Source organism: Diaporthe batatas, assembly GCF_019321695.1.
Source record: "Diaporthe batatas strain CRI 302-4 chromosome Unknown Contig00001, whole genome shotgun sequence".
Lineage (NCBI taxonomy): Eukaryota > Fungi > Ascomycota > Sordariomycetes > Diaporthales > Diaporthaceae > Diaporthe > Diaporthe batatas.
In genome coordinates, this window is record NW_025408548.1 from 18,731 (window position 1) to 36,628 (window position 17,898).

The 17,898-nt window shown below is 45.1% G+C and overlaps 4 protein-coding genes across 4 annotated transcripts; 3 read left to right on the forward strand and 1 right to left on the reverse strand.

Annotated features, from left to right (window-relative positions):
* Positions 1-979: 979 nt before the first annotated feature.
* On the reverse strand, positions 980-2,803 carry KVR01_000118 (uncharacterized protein; the record flags this gene model as incomplete). Its single annotated transcript, XM_044788826.1, has 4 exons — positions 2,267-2,803; positions 2,098-2,197; positions 1,836-2,018; positions 980-1,763 (listed from the first exon to the last, which is right to left on the reverse strand). The coding sequence occupies exons 1-4, from the start codon at positions 2,286-2,288 to the stop codon at positions 980-982; spliced, it is 1,089 nt and encodes a 362-aa protein (XP_044650067.1). The 5' UTR covers positions 2,289-2,803.
* A 264-nt stretch (positions 2,804-3,067) lies between these two features.
* On the forward strand, positions 3,068-8,679 carry KVR01_000481 (uncharacterized protein). Its single transcript, XM_044794746.1, has 18 exons — positions 3,068-3,357; positions 3,412-3,958; positions 4,016-4,242; positions 4,305-4,584; positions 4,642-4,875; positions 4,938-5,623; positions 5,796-5,958; positions 6,020-6,256; positions 6,322-6,520; positions 6,576-6,647; positions 6,711-6,761; positions 6,816-6,880; positions 6,929-7,113; positions 7,183-7,490; positions 7,589-7,714; positions 7,767-7,847; positions 7,935-8,115; positions 8,182-8,679. The coding sequence occupies exons 1-18, from the start codon at positions 3,220-3,222 to the stop codon at positions 8,647-8,649; spliced, it is 4,248 nt and encodes a 1,415-aa protein (XP_044650430.1). The 5' UTR covers positions 3,068-3,219; the 3' UTR covers positions 8,650-8,679.
* Positions 8,680-13,012: 4,333 nt separating this feature from the next.
* KVR01_000265 (uncharacterized protein) lies at positions 13,013-14,257 on the forward strand. The gene is made up of 3 exons (XM_044788075.1): positions 13,013-13,264; positions 13,322-13,708; positions 13,780-14,257. Exons 1-3 carry the CDS (start codon positions 13,102-13,104, stop codon positions 14,085-14,087), a joined length of 858 nt encoding a protein of 285 aa, XP_044650214.1. The 5' UTR covers positions 13,013-13,101; the 3' UTR covers positions 14,088-14,257.
* A 2,579-nt stretch (positions 14,258-16,836) lies between these two features.
* KVR01_000302 (uncharacterized protein) lies at positions 16,837-17,459 on the forward strand (the record flags this gene model as incomplete). Its single annotated transcript, XM_044791273.1, has 2 exons — positions 16,837-17,361; positions 17,439-17,459. Exons 1-2 carry the CDS (start codon positions 16,906-16,908, stop codon positions 17,457-17,459), a joined length of 477 nt encoding a protein of 158 aa, XP_044650251.1. The 5' UTR covers positions 16,837-16,905.
* Between the last annotated feature and the right edge of the window lie 439 nt (positions 17,460-17,898).

Genomic DNA, 17,898 nt, shown 5'->3' on the forward strand with positions numbered 1-17,898 from the left:
GTTTTATCACGACGACATCCGGTCTCTCATTCCTAGGTCTTGGCATTGCATTAATTGTAGCAATGATCTCCTTTCGTATTGTCAATGATCCTATTCAGCGGTGGAGAGTGAGGGCAGAGGGCGCACAGGGCCCGAAGCCCGAATACCGTTTAGTTACCATGATATTCTTCAGCCCTTTCGTGTCACTCGGCCTCTTCTTATATGGATGGACAACGTACTATAAGGTACCGCCGATTGTCCCTATCATTGGTACGGGCCTAATAGGCTTTGGGGCCTTCTATGTTCTGGTGAGTCTCGTCCAAGTTGTCGGCTACAAACCCTCTCGCTTTTGGTATCCGTTTTCCCTGCTAAGCTTCCTGTCCAGATGCCCGCGCAGTTATACCTGGTGGATCTTTTTGGTGCACAAGCTGCAGCATCAGCACTGGGTGCTAACAACCTTCTGCGGTTTGTGTTTAGTACCTTCTTACCGCTAGCCGGCCCGGCTTTATACTCCTCGCTAGGATATAGTTAGGGTAATACGCTGCTTAGATTTCTAGCATTAGTCTTCATGCTATTCCCTATCTTATTCTATAAGTATAAGGAGCGATTATAGAAGAGTAAATAAATCTTTAAACTATAAATATTTATATTATAATAATATAATATTATATATATTTAAAAGGAAATCTCGATAAAGGATTAATTTAATAAAAGAATATAAAATATATTATTAAATTATATTATATTAAATTTATTAAAGTTAAATTAACTTATAGTTTATAATAATTTTAACGTTTAATATATTAATAAATATAAATAAGTTTACTTTTATATTAAGTAAATAAACCTTTTTAATAATAAACACTTAAAACTTTACTTTTTAACCCTTAAAGCTCCTTATATATCTAACTTTATATAATGAGTAGAGTTATATAAGACTGTTTCTATATTAATACCGATATATAACCGTCCCCTACTCCAAAGTAGTGGCACCCAAGACTCACTGCTCGGAACCAGTTCGCCCAAATCGAATTAGAGACGTCCGATATGCCGACCGTGACCCGCGATAAGAACCGCGGTTCGACATCTCGTAGTCATTCAGCTGCTCAAAATGACGGTTCTCACGGCGTCTGAAGCAGCACCCAAACGAGATGACGGCCCCGATCTTGGCCAACAGGGAGCGCTCGTCTTTTTGGTTGTCCACGAGCTCCGTGACACCGTCACGGGCGAGGTATGTATGCGGGCTTTGCGGTAGGAATCGACCTGGGTGGAATATATTCCATAGTGTCGAATTGAGGAACATAATAGTAGCCTCAAAGACATAGAAATACCACTCATACCGCAGTATGGGGGAGAGGTTTTGAAGCACCGCAAGGTCATCAAGCTCAATCTCAGTATTACCCATGTGCTCAACAAGACGATAGATACTGCGAACAAGGATCAAAATCATACTGGAGTAGAGGGTAATAAGCATGGTCTTGAGTGGTTGCGTCTCCAACTTGGCGCAGGCAATCCGGCGGTGAAAGATGCCCGCAAGGAGAACAAAAACCAGTATGACAACTAGCTGCATACCAAGTGCAGCGACAACCATCGCATTCCCGGCACCTTGGCTTGCACCAGCAGGATTAGAGGAAAGAGCAACACCAAGAGCGTTTAGAGTCTCGATAATAGCCATAAGGAGACCAAATGTCGATAGTACGCGGCCGGGAGATATCGGAGCCATATAGGGTACATAATATAGTATGCGCCCAAGTATGTGATAATTGGCAAGCTCGAGGAGCGGACTATTTTATTAGGTGATGTAAGAGTTAGTCTGGGTAATTGATTAGGCCGAATAGTTGGCGGCTCAGACTTACGGAGCAACGAAGACAAAGACCTGGCTAAGGACATAGATAATAAGGTTTGTCGTGTTAATCTTGCCCTGAACATCAGTTTGCCACGAATAGTTGTAGGCCCCGACCTCGCGCAAGGCGTAACCAAGGGAAAACAGGGCTGCACAAAAAGGCTGTAGGCCGGCCAACTTGAAGCAGCGATGGCGGCTGGTAGGTGAGTCGGGATATAGTTAGCTGCATATGCACGGTTCGTGGAAATAGTCGCACAAGTAATGAATCAACCTACAAGCATTGGTAGAAGTGGCCTGCCGCCGACAAGCCGAACATAACGGCGAAGACGATGGGAGCAATCTTGTTGGGGGCATAGACAAAGAGGCTGCCATAGACTGGCCACGGACGTGAACGAATCGATCAGTCTGGGAATGCCGCTGTGGGTGGCGTGAGGAGATACTAACCGACCTCTCCGTTCGAAGACATCTTCCTTGCAATTCAAGTTCCGGTCTGGCGTGGTGGATCCGGAGTGGGGCCCCGCTTTCAGGTTGACTGTTCCGTACCGCTAGCTGCCTTATTAGACCGTCGTTTGCATAAGCTGGAGGCTTATATGTGGGACTGTCGGGACGCTAGAAGGGGGATGCTTTTTTGGCGGGAAGGTAGTCGAAGGGCATGAGACTTTATGGAACAATCAACTGGGGAGCACACAATGAGTAATTGTATTTGTGACTTCAAGTTGTGGACACGTCAGCTGGGCTCAGCGTTGAGTATTTGTAAAGCAGCGAGTTGCCGCGATGGAGGGGCCAAACGAAGTTGAACTTGGGAGAGAGGAGAAGTGAGAGGAAAGAAGTAAGAAGATTGGGACGCCGGGCGTGCCAGTCAGCTCGCGAAGGGTGCGCAGAAGGCCCATGCATAACATGGGAGATCGATCAAATACACCAACAAGACGCGTATGCCCAGTGTATGCAGACTGCCAATCATCACCGTTTATGACTGCCAAGACCATTTGGGTGCCTATGTGATTGGCGTTGTGTCAAATTGTTGGCTGCAGAGGGCTCAACGCAGCGAAGTTCAAAAGGGACGTTACGCGTACCATCAGGGCGGAGAAGTTTCCGCTTCTGTGCCCCAGGAAGCAGGGCCCAGAAAGGGTTTGGTCTCGGTCATCTTCACGTGCGCAGGCGGCACAGCAAGGCCTGGATCAAATCCTGCGCGATATCGCGTAATCGCGATCTCTTTAATCCGGCAACTTTGATTGGGACATTGAAGAAACATAAGTCAACAACAACGTCTGTCTCACCAGACTTGGTGCTCTCACTTGGTTCTCTGATCACATTGGATCAAGTTAAGTTTGTCCCGGATCTTCCAAGTTCCTATCGGATATCATCCATACGGCTCATAGCAGTGCTCGAGTGCAATCATGTACGTCGTGCAGGTGCTCGAGTACATTTCAAGTATATTCTCCACGCTCTTCATCCTGTCCCTGCCGTTCCGGATTTCGAGACTTTACGGAAAGACTCCCAAGCTTGTGGCCCAGAATCGGGGCCAGATCAAATTGGTACGTGGAAGGAGCTGTGATGATGGAGTTGCAGGCTAACAAACGAGTCCACAGACACTTGCCGTTGCCTTGGCAGCAGTACAGGGGATTCTCCTGAACACGATTCCCGCAGCTTCGCAATCCGCGACTCGCATCTTTGGCGCCATCACTTCCCTTGCAGCATGCGTCGGCCTCTTTCCCTTGTTACTTTTTGAGCACAGACGCTCTATTCGCCCGTCCGACCTGGCCATCATCTACCTACTTGTCACCTTATCTTGCGATACTCTTCTGTTCTACACAGAGGTGTTGACGGACTCCAGTTTCCATAATGTTCACCTGCCGCCGCTGTCGTCTTGGCCGAGCAGTCTCAATATCTGCATTAAGTTCGCTCTGCTGGTGCTTGAAAGCCAAGGAAAGAAGCATGGCCTACGAGACACTGGTCGGCAACACTCTCCCGAAGAGATGGCTGGTGTCTTGAGCAGGGTTTTCTTCTGGTGGATCAACCCCATCCTAGCTCAAGGAAGGTGCGAAATCCTCACTGGAGACACTTTGCCGCCTGTCGACCACAGACTTTCTTCAAAAACTATACGGAAAAAAGCTCTACTTGCTTGGGATCAGAGAAGTAATCGAGAACTACAATTATATAGACAATGAAGGGCAATTGACTGACAAGTAGCAGAGAAACCGAGTAACAGAGCCACATTGCCCAAGGTGCTCGTTGCAAGCATGCTCCCGGACTTCCTCGCGCCAATTCTCCCACGTCTTTTACTCATTGCTTTCCGGTATTCCCAGCCTATCCTTATTAGCACTGTCATTCGCTATGTCAACACGCCACTGGAAGAAAAGTCATCCAATACGGGTTACGCAGTCATTTTGATGGCTGTCGTTACTTACCTCGGCTTAGCGGTGAGGCATCAAAACCCGCATCAGACCTGGAAGCAAGCTTGCTGACCTGCCTCACTTTTAAGATATCGAAGGGCATGTATCAGCATCGATTAAATCGCCTTCAGGTCATGATCCGAGGGGCGGTCGTCGGTCTGATCAATAACAAATCTCTCAGCCATCCCTCTGCTGATTACGAAGATGGTCGAGCTGTAACGTTGATAAGCACCGATGCTGAGAATGTCTGCCAGAGCGCCAGGTTCTTCCACGAGACATGGGCCCAGGTAATAGAGGTAATTCTGGGCACGGCAATGTTAGCCAGGGAAGTGGGTTGGCTTTTTCCTGTTCCACTCGTGATTATATTCTGTGGGTGTTCACATTTCCAAGTCTGTTATGTGCTCGGAATGGCTGATTGGATCACAGTTTGCTCCAGAATGAGTCGATACTTGGCAAAGAATCTCCAAAGCATGCAGAAGAGCTGGAGTGTTGCTACACAGGACCGGCTGGCTATGACGAGCTCGATGCTTGCTACCATAAAGAGTTTGAAAATGCTGGGTACTACATCATACACAGAGACTCTGATCCAGAACCTAAGACTAAGGGAGCTGGCGATGGCTAAGAAGGTGCGATGGATGATGGTCGCCTATAATGCAAGCGGTATGCCCTGATAACCGTTTTCATCAGCGTTCCTGTGTAATCGATCTGACATAATTCTCCAGCAAACGCTCTTGGAATATTCTCTCCGATCATCACGTTTGTGCTATACGCCTTGCTGGCAACTTTTAGAGGCTTGGTTCTTGATACTGAAACTGCCTTTACAACCACTGCCCTCCTCGGTCTCATCACTCATCCCGCAAACATGATCATGTCAATCGTGCCGCAAGCTGTGGGCTCTCTGGCCGCCTTTGAGAGAATCCAGCAATACCTCCTGCAGCCACCTCGCCGAGACGATCGACTCATGGTAAAAAAGACTGACAGTATTTCTAATCAAGATTCTTTAGCAATCAAAATGGAAAATGTCACTTTCATGGCCAACCCACCAAATCATCCGATCCTCAAGGACGTCAACCTATCGGTTAGCAAGGGCTCCATAGTCATATGTTCAGGACCGGTAGGGAGCGGAAAGACGGTCTTGGCGAAGGGACTCATGGGCGAGATCCCCACGGCCAATGGCAAAATATCCGTTTCATCAAAGCGTATAGGGTTATGTGCGCAATCACCGTGGTTGCCAAGCGGTACTCTTGGGGAAGCAATCCGTGGATTCTCGTCCAATGACACAATATGGTATGAAGAAGTCTTGAAGATCTGCTGTTTGCAGGACGATATCTCTACATTTCCCCACGGTGAAGATACACAGATTGGAAGCCGGGGGTTCAATCTCTCTGGAGGGCAGCGACAGCGTGTGGTAAGTGTTGAACACCAATGATGTTATATCCCCGTTACATCTGAGACTCCACACTATTGTGTCCTTGAATACCTAAGTTCATCATGGTGCTCACAACACACGGCTTCCCACTCCCCTCTACTCGCGTCTGTATTCCAAAACATAGAGGGCAGCTACGCTAACGAGGATCTAGGCACTCGCTCGTGCTTTGTACGCCCGTTGCGAAATTCTTGTTCTCGACGATCCGTTCAGCGCCTTGGATAACGACACGCAAAGAAGTATCGTTGAAAATCTTCTAGGCGCAAATGGTCTGTTCAAAACGATAGGGACAACAGTACTTTTAATAACTAATAACAGTAAGCGCATTGTACTGTTAAGAAAGTATTGGCACGATGGACTGAAAACACTCTTTTTTAGCCTCTTACTTCCACCTGTCGGACTGGCTGACTGTTCTCGGTGATGCTTCCATCAAATTCCAGGGGACATGGGCCGATCTGGCTGAGAAGTTGGGTCCAACTGCAGGACCTGTTGTCCCCCAGGAAAATAATCATCAGGCCCAGCTCGAGGTAGACAGCACGATCCAAAAGCAGGCTCTGAAAGTGGCAGATGCCGCTTCAGACCTGAGCAGGGCAACTGGTGATCTGTCATTGTATTGTAAGTCCAATTGCCGTCTCATCCCTCTCAATTTTAATTTAGGTCAGCTCTGACCTACTGAACAGCATATTACATCCGAGCGGTTGGGTACCGAAATTTCTTCCTCCTCATGATCTGCACGGCTCTGTATTCGTTGTTTATCACGTTTCCGCAGTACTGGTTGACAAAATGGACAGCAGCACCTGCCTACCAGACCACGTTCTATGTTGGCGGATACCTTATCGCATCCTTAATAGCATGGACTGCTACGACTGGATCCATGTGGTGAGCCCTCCCTAGGATCTTACTCCGCTTACACCGCAACTGACCCTAGTCTGAGGTCCACGCATATTCTCATTGCGTCTGATTCAGGTGTTGCACTACACCGTCGACTTTTGTCTACAGTCATCAGGTTCGCACCTACCACGCTCTGCCTCCTTTATCCTCTATCTACGGTTTTGCTTATTCGAAGCAGGGCCCCACTATCTTTCTTTTCTGCCACTGAATCAGGGACCACGCTCAACCGGTATGTCTTCAGCTATGGGTAAGACCTATATCGTCTTTGCCAACATGTTCCCAGATTCAGTCAAGACATCCAGCTTGTAGACAAGCAGCTTCCGCCCGCCATGCTGTCACTCCTAAACCGTAGGTGCCTCTACTGCCTCTAAGATGCTTTCGCTCACAATTATGCAGAAGTCTTCAAGCTCCTTGTTCAGGTCTCTTTACTGTTGACAGCACAGAAGTTCTTGTCACTCTCACTTCCTGCCTGCGTAATTGTCGTTTACTTGGTCCAAAAAGTATACTTGCGCACATCCCGACAGTTGCGCCTGTTAGAGATAGAGTCTCAGGCAGCTGTGTATTCAAGCTTTCTCGAGTCGGTAAGCAGTGGCCCCCCTTGGTCTAATCTTGTGTCCATTTTCCAGCGTCCAAGGCCTGACATGTGACAGAATGAAGGCATTTCGACAATCCGCTCTTTTGGTTGGGAGAAACAGATCGAGGACGAGAATATCTTGTACCTAGACAGGAGCCAGCAACCGTCATACGTCCTCGTTTGTTTACAAAGGTGGCTAAATATTGTCCTAGATTTGATCATATCTGGGATAGCGATAGGGTTCATTGTCCTTGTCGTTACATTAAAGGGAACAACAACTGCTGGCCAGGTTGGTATGGCATTGAACATTGTTCTGCTCACAAATGCGACGCTCCTTGGGCTCGTGGAGTCTTGGACAAATCTAGAGATCTCCCTTGGAGCCATGTAAGATTCCTTTTTATCTGTCTGCCTCACAATAGTTTTGTCTACAGCACCATGATCCCGAAACCCAGAAGAAGTTATTCATGCTAAGAATTCCGCAGTTCCCGATTAAAGCATCTAGAGGCTGAGACGCCAAAAGAGGATAAGCCACATGAGAATCAAATTCCTGATGGTATTTGGCCATCAGCCGGATCAGTTGAGATCGACGATGTCACGGTTGAGTACACGTAAGGCCAGGATCGGGATTGGATTGATTGAGTAACTGACCTCTCTGTGTAGTCCAGACGCAGTTGCTTTGCGTAACATCACGATGGGAATTCCTGCAGGCCAGCACGTAATCGTGTGTGGCCGAACTGGGAGGTATGTTGCAGATCAATCGACTGATTTACAGTTGCTTCACACAACCCGTTATGACTACTGAACTGACAAATTTGATTGTTTCTGTAGCGGCAAAAGCACGCTGATCCTTACTCTCCTCCGCCTTTTAGATACAAGTTCCGGAGTAGTCAAAGTGGATGGTCTTGACCTAAGTATAATACCGCGGACTCTGGTACGGCAGCAGTGCTTCGTCACCGTCGCCCAAGATTCATTCGTCCTGGCCCAAGCCAGTCTCCGCTTCAACCTTGATGTACGTGTTATATTACCAGTATCATGGTCGGTCTCCTGGAGATTTCTTTACTCATTCGGATTATAGCCTTCCGACTCTCTCACCGACGAGAGCATTACTGCAACTCTTAGACGCGTTTCGTTGTGGCAACACTTCGCCTCGGGCAGTCACAGGAAAGATTCGCAAGTCTTGAAAACCCCCATGGAGTCTCTCCCCCCGATCTCTACAGGCCAGTCGCAGCTGCTTGCTCTATGCCGGGCAATACTACATTGTCAAATGCTGCGCAACCTGTCCGCCAATGCACGCCCCCGTTCAACACAAGCGAAACCTATCCTCCTCCTTGACGAAGCCACATCATCACTCGACCCGGATACGGAGTCAGTCATGCGCCGGATCATTCACGAGGAATTCACTTCCAAGGGACATACAATCATTGCAATCACGCATCGACTGACTGGCATGGCTGAATACATGCGTCCTGGCCAGGACGCCGTTGTGTCTCTTTCACAAGGTAGGATTAATAAGTTCATCGACGCAGAGGATATCCTTATTTAATCATAGCTTAAATATAATATTACTTATTTATATTCCTATTATTTGAATAATAATATTTAAAAGAAAAATATAAAATATAAAAATAAAACATAGTATAAAATATATTCAAGGCCCCTTGGCACGCACACACACATACTTACAGCTCTATTAAAATCAGGATAAGCGTGGTTTTTAGCTTATCCTTGTTGCAATTTCAACTTCCAATTCGGCGAAGGATCGTTGAAAATGACGCATGAACATCCCTGGCTGAAGGTGGATCTACACAGCGTCCTGTTGGTGAAAGAATCAAGGTGGTTGGTTGCCGGTGGTTGTTGGTAGCTATTAGCTCGCAGATCGCCAACCATCTGTTCCGCCGAGGTTGCCAGTCAGGCTGCCAGTCCGGCTGGTCGCCCGGCGTTCAGTTAGTTCCTAAAAGTACCTATTAGCTGAGAGTACTTATCCCCTCCAAGATATTGCTAGTCCCTGTTGAAGCACGATGTAACCGGCGGGAACATTCAACATACAGCCGCTAATAATCTTTCCAACTAGGTGGTTTTAAGTAGTTTCGTTTTTAATCCCTATATATATAAAATATATATAATACCTTTATATAATAGTAAACACTTAAAATCTAATATTTAAAAAAATATAATATTAATAATAGTAAAAAAAGAATATAATATATAAATATATAATTAAACTTTATATTATATAAATAAAATTAAAAAGTATTATTTTTAATAATATTATATTAAAATTATTAATATAAATAGTTTAAAGGTTAATTTATTATAATATTAAAGTTAAAGTTAATAAAGTAATTATATAATAAAACTAAAATAGTTTTAAAATAACTTCTATAAAAAAGAATCTTATAATATAAAACTTAATAAACTAACTCTTCCCTATTAATATACTTAATAGCTATTTAAATCTACCCTTACTAAATAAACTAAATACACTATAATCCCTATTTTAAATATATAACTACTAATAGAATAATAATATTATAATAATAAACCTATTAAAAACCTTTTATATAAATTTTATAAAAGATTAAAATTTTTTAAAAAGTTAAATAAAGTTTATTTATTATATATTAAATAAATATTATATAAAGAAAATAAAAGTTTAAATATTTAAAAATTAAATATTCTTTCTCTAAATATATTACTTTATTATTAAAGATTTATTTACTTTTATATAATATATAAGAAATATAATAGAAAAGGAAGCTCTATAAGGAAAGTTAGTAACTTTATTATATATAAATAAGTTTAAAAGTATATATTAAGTAATTATTAACTTTATACTTAAGGTATAAGTTAATAATTAGTTTAAAAGCTAAGAAGATAACGAATAGATAAACATTTAAACAAAAAATACAATGTGGCCAAAGCCTCTTTCCAACCAACACGTAGTAGTCGGCAACTATCGCGCAGTAGCTATCCACTCGTCCGCAACCAACACGCATGGGACTTGCTGAAAAAAGAAAAGAGAAGGAGAACTGTGGAGACACGTCACATTGAAAGGATCAATGATGCATAATTACATGCGCTCGGCGGCTATGCAGCCACGCAATTGCGACATGAGCATGAGAATCCTCCGCAGATTAGAAGTCAAGTGTAGGAGCAAAGTAGTGGTCGGTCGTACGACTTTTCGGCATCTCAACAAGATTGTGGTGGTCAGCACTCAATTAGACTTTAATGCGGTAGCGGACACTCCACTCCACGGATGGTGTCTTCAATTCTACAATTCTACAGTCCAAAGGATTCGCCGCGATCGTTTCCCTTTCGGCATCCTTGCCCCCAAAATTCCTCTCTATCAAGCAGTGCCTGTATTTCATATTGGGAGAAAAATACCTGCGTCTTCGCCGACTCTCGATTTTAACGACCATTTCAGCCTTGCGGAATTGTTCAGGGGCGTACTTGCTAGGGCCGCGACAGCCAGGAAGCCTGTATCACAATGTCTTCACAGTGGTCTACGGGTAGTATGCCTCCTCCACCAGGGGAGACAGTGGACTTGGTAGACCCTCCCAATCAGCTTACTGCCAATATCGCCGTCCACACAATCTTTCTGACAGGTAGCACCCTGGCCATTTTTCTGCGAATATACACACGCCTGAGAATCAATCAGTCAAGTTTGGGGACAGACGATTGTATGCTAGTGTGACCTCCTGTCTTATGATGACTGCTCACTGACATAGATGCAACAGATCTCGCCTGTGTCGCCTATGTAAGAGACCCAACTCAAGTCCATTGAGACCAGTGTACAGGGGTCGTGACTAAACCTCCTGTGACAGATAAGTAACATAGCGTGGACGGGGGTGTTCTTCGAAGGTACGCTGGTTCTGGCCGTGCATGCTTGTGAAGTTGTGTAAATGCTGATGTGCTTCTGAATCGACCAAAAGCTATGAGATGGGGACTTGGCCGAAATTTGTGGAATGAGCCCGTCGCCTGGCTTGTACAAGCTCTGAAGGTTTGATTTCCCCCTTTCTGTCTGCCTCTCCACGACTCCAATAGTGAACTCTTCATTCTAGTGGCAAACCATTGCTTCCTGGATCTACATCATTTCGGCGACCCTATTCAAACTCAGCTTCCTCTTCCTATACCGCCGCGTCTTTGCCACCGGAAAGAAAAGGACGGCGGCCATATGGGTGATCGACACGGGAGTTTCCGTGTGCCTGTTATTCAATGCTGGAGTCTTCTTTGGCGTGGTGTTCTTCTGTATTCCATTTGAAAAGGCCTGGAATAACGCTATTTCCGGCCGCTGCTCCAATCCAGAGCTTCTTTCCTTTCTCACGGGCGCTTGGAACGTTTTTATGGACCTCTTCATTTTTGTTGTTCCGATTCCACTGATTCGGAGCTTGAATATAGGAAAGAGTCAAAGGACCAGGCTAGTGGTAGTTTTCGGAATTGGCGCTTTGTGAGTCTACGACCCTTTTCAGTTGCAATGACTGTTGGTATTAACATTCCCTGCTCTCAGCGCTTGCATAGCAAGTATTGTCAGGCTGGGCATGACCTTTGTTTTGCAGAGCAACGCAGACATCACAAACAACATGGTTAAAGTCGGTATCTGGGCGTAAGTCTCTTACACGAAATTCGCTTTTGTCCATTTGTACCTTGCTGACACAATGAAGTACTATCGAGATCAACGTCGGGCTCACCTGCTCCTGCCTGATCCTGTTACCAGCCTTCTTGAGACGCCATCTTCCAGAGTCAACCAAGTCCTCCTTGCGCTCGTTCACATTCTTCAGCAGAGTGAAGTCCAGCAAGGGCTCACGAAGGAATCCTGGGTGGCATGCGTTTCACAAACAGAACGACCCTTACCACAAGGAGTCTACCTCGGATTTACATGATTTGATTTCATCCCCAGCAAAGTATATTGTTCACGCAAACGCTTTCAAAATGGATGTTGTTGACTCCGCGAATTATGTCTCGAGAGACCCAGAGGCTGCTTTGACCTCGCCTCCCAGGAATTCGATATCTCGGCCTACAATCTGCACTAAGCCCCGGGCGCGATGCGCTCGCCTACTTGAGGGGGTTGAAAACAGCCCAACCAGGCCCTTGGTCATTACGAGTTGGTGGCAATACGCTCCAGTTGGACATCCGGCTCCATTTGGGTAGTGTTAAATTTATTCTGTGCGAATTGCAGCTGCGTGAAGGAGCACTTGAGGCTGAAGATTGGTGAAGGAGGGTTGGAAACATTCAGCTCTCTTTTCCCCTTGGAAACATAATTGTACAACTTCTTTCTTCCCCAACAATGCAAAACCAATAGCTGGATTCCCCTCGAAAAATCTGACTATATTTGCGCTAATTGCCAGTGTTTCAGTCCAACCACAGATCAGTAGAATATTATATTGTAGCCACGTTCAGCAGCTACATACATGATTCCGAGGTGCTGATCACGTTGTATAACTTGGTAGAGTTATCTTTACTGTTGTCCCTCCCCCGATGAATTGGGAGTGAAGGACAGGAAGCGATGGCACAGCCCGTTTGGCAGTCGGTGATTTTCAGATTTCCGAACTTGTCGGCCACACTGTAGTCGTGATTTCACAAGACGAGCACGAATGTGTCGGAGTCTGGCTCTTCCCCATGCGCAAAGCAAGGACCTGGTGTCAGAAATGCAACACCAGAAATCTAAGTGGCTGTGCGGGCTGTTGGTCTACAGCTTGGGCCCTGGTCGCAGCGCACAAACGTTATGCGTGCATGGGTGAATGGTGTGATTTGGGGACGCGGGGTGTACCGCTGCGGTACGCTATGGGTACATGGAGCAAGTCCGCAACTTTTAGGTCAGCTCCCTGTCCCGCGGCCCCTGGCCGCCTAGGCCCAGAAGCGCCAGCCAGTAGATAAATTGCTCGCCGCCCACCCAACATCCGAATGTTCTTCAGCATCGCTATCCAGGACAACCAACATCCTGCCCGATAGATGCTGGGATATCAAACGCATTGATTTTGCCATCCGACCATTCATCATGGGTGGAGTTGCATCCATTCCAACAGATCCGTCCCGGAAAGTCCAGGTCATCTCAGCCGGCTATTCACGGACTGGTACCGTGTCGATGTCCATGGCCCTGGACAAGCTTCTGGATGGCCCAATCCTGCACGGTGGCACGCAGATTCTGGTGCGGGATGATGGTAAGATGCGCTGGCCCGACGTAGTGGCAGGCTTCCGTGTTGACTGATTCCGTGCAGACTACTGCAGCACCTGGATCAAGGCTTATGAAGCCCGGAACCGTGGCGACACTGAAACAACCCTGAAGTTGGTTCGCAAGGCTACAGCTGGATTCGTAGCCACTGCGGATTTACCACCGTCCGATTTCATGCCGGAAATGATGCAGGTGTATCCGGATGCCAAGGTCATCTTGGTCAAGCGAGACCCCGTGAAGTGGTGGAATTCCATTTCTGCCTTGACGAGCCGGGCGACCCCGTCGTGGCTCGGAATTGCACTCGCTCCCATACCTGGTTGGAGATACCTCGCGAAATTCGCAAACCATTACAGTCAATCCACACTGCAGCTGGCGGGGGTGCCAGATTACCAGTCCGCAAGCCCTGTGGAGCTGATCAAGAAAGGTGGTCCGCGTGAGTGATCCTTCTCAGAATGACCCGGCGTTCACAAAGCCGGATAACTAACATAATCTCTGCCTATTTAGATATTCTCCAAGCTCATGAAGATAAGGTGCGGTCACTTGTTCCCAAAGAACAACTGCTCGAGATGGATTTGAGCGATGGATGGGAGCCCTTGTGCAAATTCCTAGGCGTGCCAGTGCCCAACGAGCCATTCCCAAGGGCAAATGATGGGGCTGCGGCAGATAAGTATGCCACAAAAGTCTTGTTGAAAGCCCTTGGGGTCTGGCTTTCGATATTCTCTGTGGTTGGCTATGCGTTCTTGTCTCTGTATTGGCTATGGAAGAGGAAAACAGGCCCTCAGTTGCTTCCCGATGAAGACGCCACGAAATAATTACCTGTTGCGAATCTATAGCGAATTACACCGCTGAATAATATGTTTCTACACCCGTGGTATTAATAATAACTCTAATTAATGATAGATTAACACTTGAACGTGACATCGACGGTAATAATGAGATGCGAGGCCGATGCTCATGAATGAAATATAGTATCCTGAGCGAGGATAGTTGGCCTGGTCCCAGGTCATAGCCGGCAATACATCATACTAGCCTAGGGCCTATTAGATTCATTCTGTGTGAAGCAGTTGTACTATACGGGTTGAGGGGCATTCTCGTCGCCCCAGCTTGAGGCCTCGTGGATCGGCTCAGCCCAGATGTTCCTCACACTCGCACTCGGTACCCTGTCAGAACACCTCGTAGATGCCGGGCACTCCAGGCACGCCGTGCTCATAGGGTGCCTCAGGATTGTGTCCGGCACACTACTGACGTGTTTTTGCACTCGTTACTAGCTAACATTGCTCGTGCAGGGGATTTATATCGGCCACGGCCTGGGTATGACAAATAACCCTCGCATCACAGTCATCGGCTGCTACTTCAAACGGCGGCGATCGCTCACCTTTGCTATATCGACCACTGGAGGCGTATTCGGCAGCTTGATCTTCCCATATTGGCACTGTATTCTTTTTCAATGCTGTGTCTTGAGCGTCTATCACTGTATGAAGGCGCCAGATACATTTTTTATGTATGTGGATTAAAAACGAAACCACTCTATGAACCATCTGTAAATGAAGCCAACAGCTGTCAAGAAATGACGCGTGGAAACATACGTCCAAGAACCTACACCTGCTGAATATTACCCTGAAGACTTCTTCATAAGAGTTATAGATGTCCCTCCAAACTTCGCCGTGATTTTATTTTCCGCGGCATCTCATACCATCTTATTCTCAGCATATGAGACAGATCCCTTATTATGCAGCCTGTCTTCTACAATCTTAGCAAAGATTTGCATAATTCGACGCCGAGCTACACGCATCATCTATAAGAAGAGCTTTGAAAATGTCGAATCGTCGTCGCGACTTAAGATCCATCTCTTCAACGGCTGGCCGAAAGAGCACTTCAAGTGAGTGAGTGAGCCATACTAGTACCTTGCGGAACGCAGCACGTTCCACGAAAGGCACCACGTTAATATCCGCAACGCCGTTTTTACATCCTTTGCAGCCCACATTCGAGTCCATATCATAGCAACCTAGAGGAGAGAAGCACCTCTGGGTCCTCCAGGTCCGTCATAGGCAAGGGTCACACCGAGGATGTGACCGGAGCCATATGCAAGCTTAACCTCGACTCGGGCAGCTCGACGACAAGATAGAGGCGATTATGAAAGCAATGAAGGCCCTCAAATTATATCTTCACTACCCGACGCTGAGTCCGCACCCTTCTAAGCTGAAAAGCAAGGCCCTAGCAGGCCATTCATCGTCATCCCACATCTCTTCAACACTGGAATTGAGTGACATCCATGAGTAAGTACTACTGTGACTGTGGCAAGGGCTATAATCACAGCAAGAGTGATAAAGATTTTAATAATCACCTTGCTGGGCACACTAAGCACCAAGGAAAACGCTATAGGCAGAATATTTTAATACGGAGATTAATGTAAGAGCTGTTAATTAAGAGAATGGATATTTATAGGGTAAAAAATAGATAGTATAAAGTAACTTTTTAATTTTTTTAATTTTTATAAGTAATATTTATAAATATTATTTTTTAAAATTCTTTTACTAATTATTATCATTTAATAAATATTTTATATTAAAGATAAAGTTATTAAAAATTATTATTATATTCTTTATTTTAGTTTAATAAAATAACATTTAATTTTATAATATTATTTAATTATTTAAATATAAAAGTTAAAATTTTAAAAATAATATTTTTAAATAACTTTTTTTTTATATTATAAAGTATTTTTATTAACTAGAAAAACATCCCTTTTAAAGTTATAAAATAAAATAAAAAGTAATAATAAAGTTATTATATACTAGCTGAATTTAACCTTAAACTATCCGTTTTTTACCTTATAAATATCCGTTCTCTTAATTAATAAATGTAAGCGGTCTTATTTAGGATATCGTTTCTCTTATTTAACATATATATTATGCAGGCGCTATGTATGTCCTTGGACGTATATGAAATAGAAGCAAAACCACAGCCACATATATTAGATAGTTATAAAAGATCACTGGAGGACAGCATGCATTAGCGGCATCTAAAACTATTGAGCAGTTTATCTTTTCCCACATTATCTTAATATTTAAATGCTATAATCACTCACATGGATTCACTCCTCTTGTTTAGGAAGTCCCATAGGGTGGTTTTCGGCGCCCGATGTGTAGAAGTAGACCTTGTAATATCGTCACTTTAGCATTGAAGGTACCGGTAGTTGTTAGTTGCTCCCTAGATGTTGTGAGTGAAAATCAGCACATGTCAGGCTACAAACCAGACCTACTTGCTTATTATCAAAGATCAAGGGCGCAGTCCAGGTCTGCTCTACCTACTAAAAGGCCTGTCATCTGTCCATAGGCCGAGCTGGTGGCTAGATAGCAGTAATGTTGGCGTTGAGAGGGTCCTTTCCTGCAGGTTAGTTCTATGTTAATTATAGGAGCCCTGTGTCTCCATTGGTTGGTGCTGATTCAGTAATCACAGTTCTGTGGGGCGACCAAGGCAGCAGCGGCCCCTAGCGTAATATAAAGCCGATCTGGCTATCTTCCCACTCAGTATTCCAAGCTCCATCATTACTCCGTTTAATTTTCACCCAGAGATGTTAATTATACCTATTTTCTCTGCATCCACTACCATTCAACCCGGACCCCAACAATGAGTGTCACAACGTTTCTGCGCGGCTTCAAGGTCCCGCTCCCTGTACTTAACGCCTTCCTGCTTGCCAACGGTGTTAACGAATCTAAGATGATATGTTTTGGCATCCCACCCCTTTACCACAAGCCCGACCAGGTCACTACGCTCCTGCGCAATAAGCTTGGTAACGGAGGCACCAAGACACGCGTCTTTGTCCCCTCACGTGCCAGCTTCGACTTTGCAACCTCCGCCTATATTGCCTATGACTGGACAGTAGTCCTTGTGCAGCGCAGGCTAGGCCCTAAGGACTTTATAAACACCCCACCCCCTGGCTTCGAGGACCTGCGAAGGGAGATCCTGTCGTATGCTGACGGGGCCGAGTCCCTTGCCGATGATGATCGATACCAGAATGCCGTCTATATCGTCATTACTGACGGGCAGGGATACATCCCGCCTGAGTTTCGGCAGCAATTAGGGGTATGTAATTGGGACTCTTCATCTGTACCTATACACGGACCCTGCGTCTTTTTATCTATCTTCCATACCGACTATAGAGCTACTTCTCAATAGACTAAATCGCGGGGTATATCATAGAATAATCATAAGCTACCGGAGAATATATAAAATTAGCAGACCCTATGCCGATATCGGTAAGCTAATGCTTATATAAATGAAAAGGTAAGTACCGTTCCTTCGACGAAGCGAGACTACGTATTTTATAGATCTTATTCATTTTTTCTACTAGCTAATATTTTTACTATAAAATTTAAAATATATTTATAGTAATTAGTTTATTTATTATTAAAGTATTTTATTAAAATTTCTTAAGTTAAGCTTACTTTAAAACTTATATTTCCTGTCTAATTAATATATTTACTAATATATGTATAGGGATTAAAAACGAAACTACACATGGAGCTCGAATTGGTGCTAGGGCTAGGGCTGGAGCTGCGGCTACCGTGATTACTGGTGATGGATATGGATCCTAGTTCTGATAGAACACTGCTGCTAGCA

Coding starts and splice junctions, on each gene's coding strand:
- KVR01_000265 (XM_044788075.1), top strand. CDS start 13,102: ATGGGTGGAGTTGCATCCATTCCAACAGATCCGTCCCGGAAAGTCCAG. Junction 13,265..13,321: donor GATTCTGGTGCGGGATGATG/GTAAGATGCGCT, acceptor GATTCCGTGCAG/ACTACTGCAGCACCTGGATC. Junction 13,709..13,779: donor GATCAAGAAAGGTGGTCCGC/GTGAGTGATCCT, acceptor CTGCCTATTTAG/ATATTCTCCAAGCTCATGAA.
- KVR01_000481 (XM_044794746.1), top strand. CDS start 3,220: ATGTACGTCGTGCAGGTGCTCGAGTACATTTCAAGTATATTCTCCACG. Junction 6,257..6,321: donor TGGTGATCTGTCATTGTATT/GTAAGTCCAATT, acceptor CCTACTGAACAG/CATATTACATCCGAGCGGTT. Junction 7,848..7,934: donor GTGTGTGGCCGAACTGGGAG/GTATGTTGCAGA, acceptor TTGTTTCTGTAG/CGGCAAAAGCACGCTGATCC.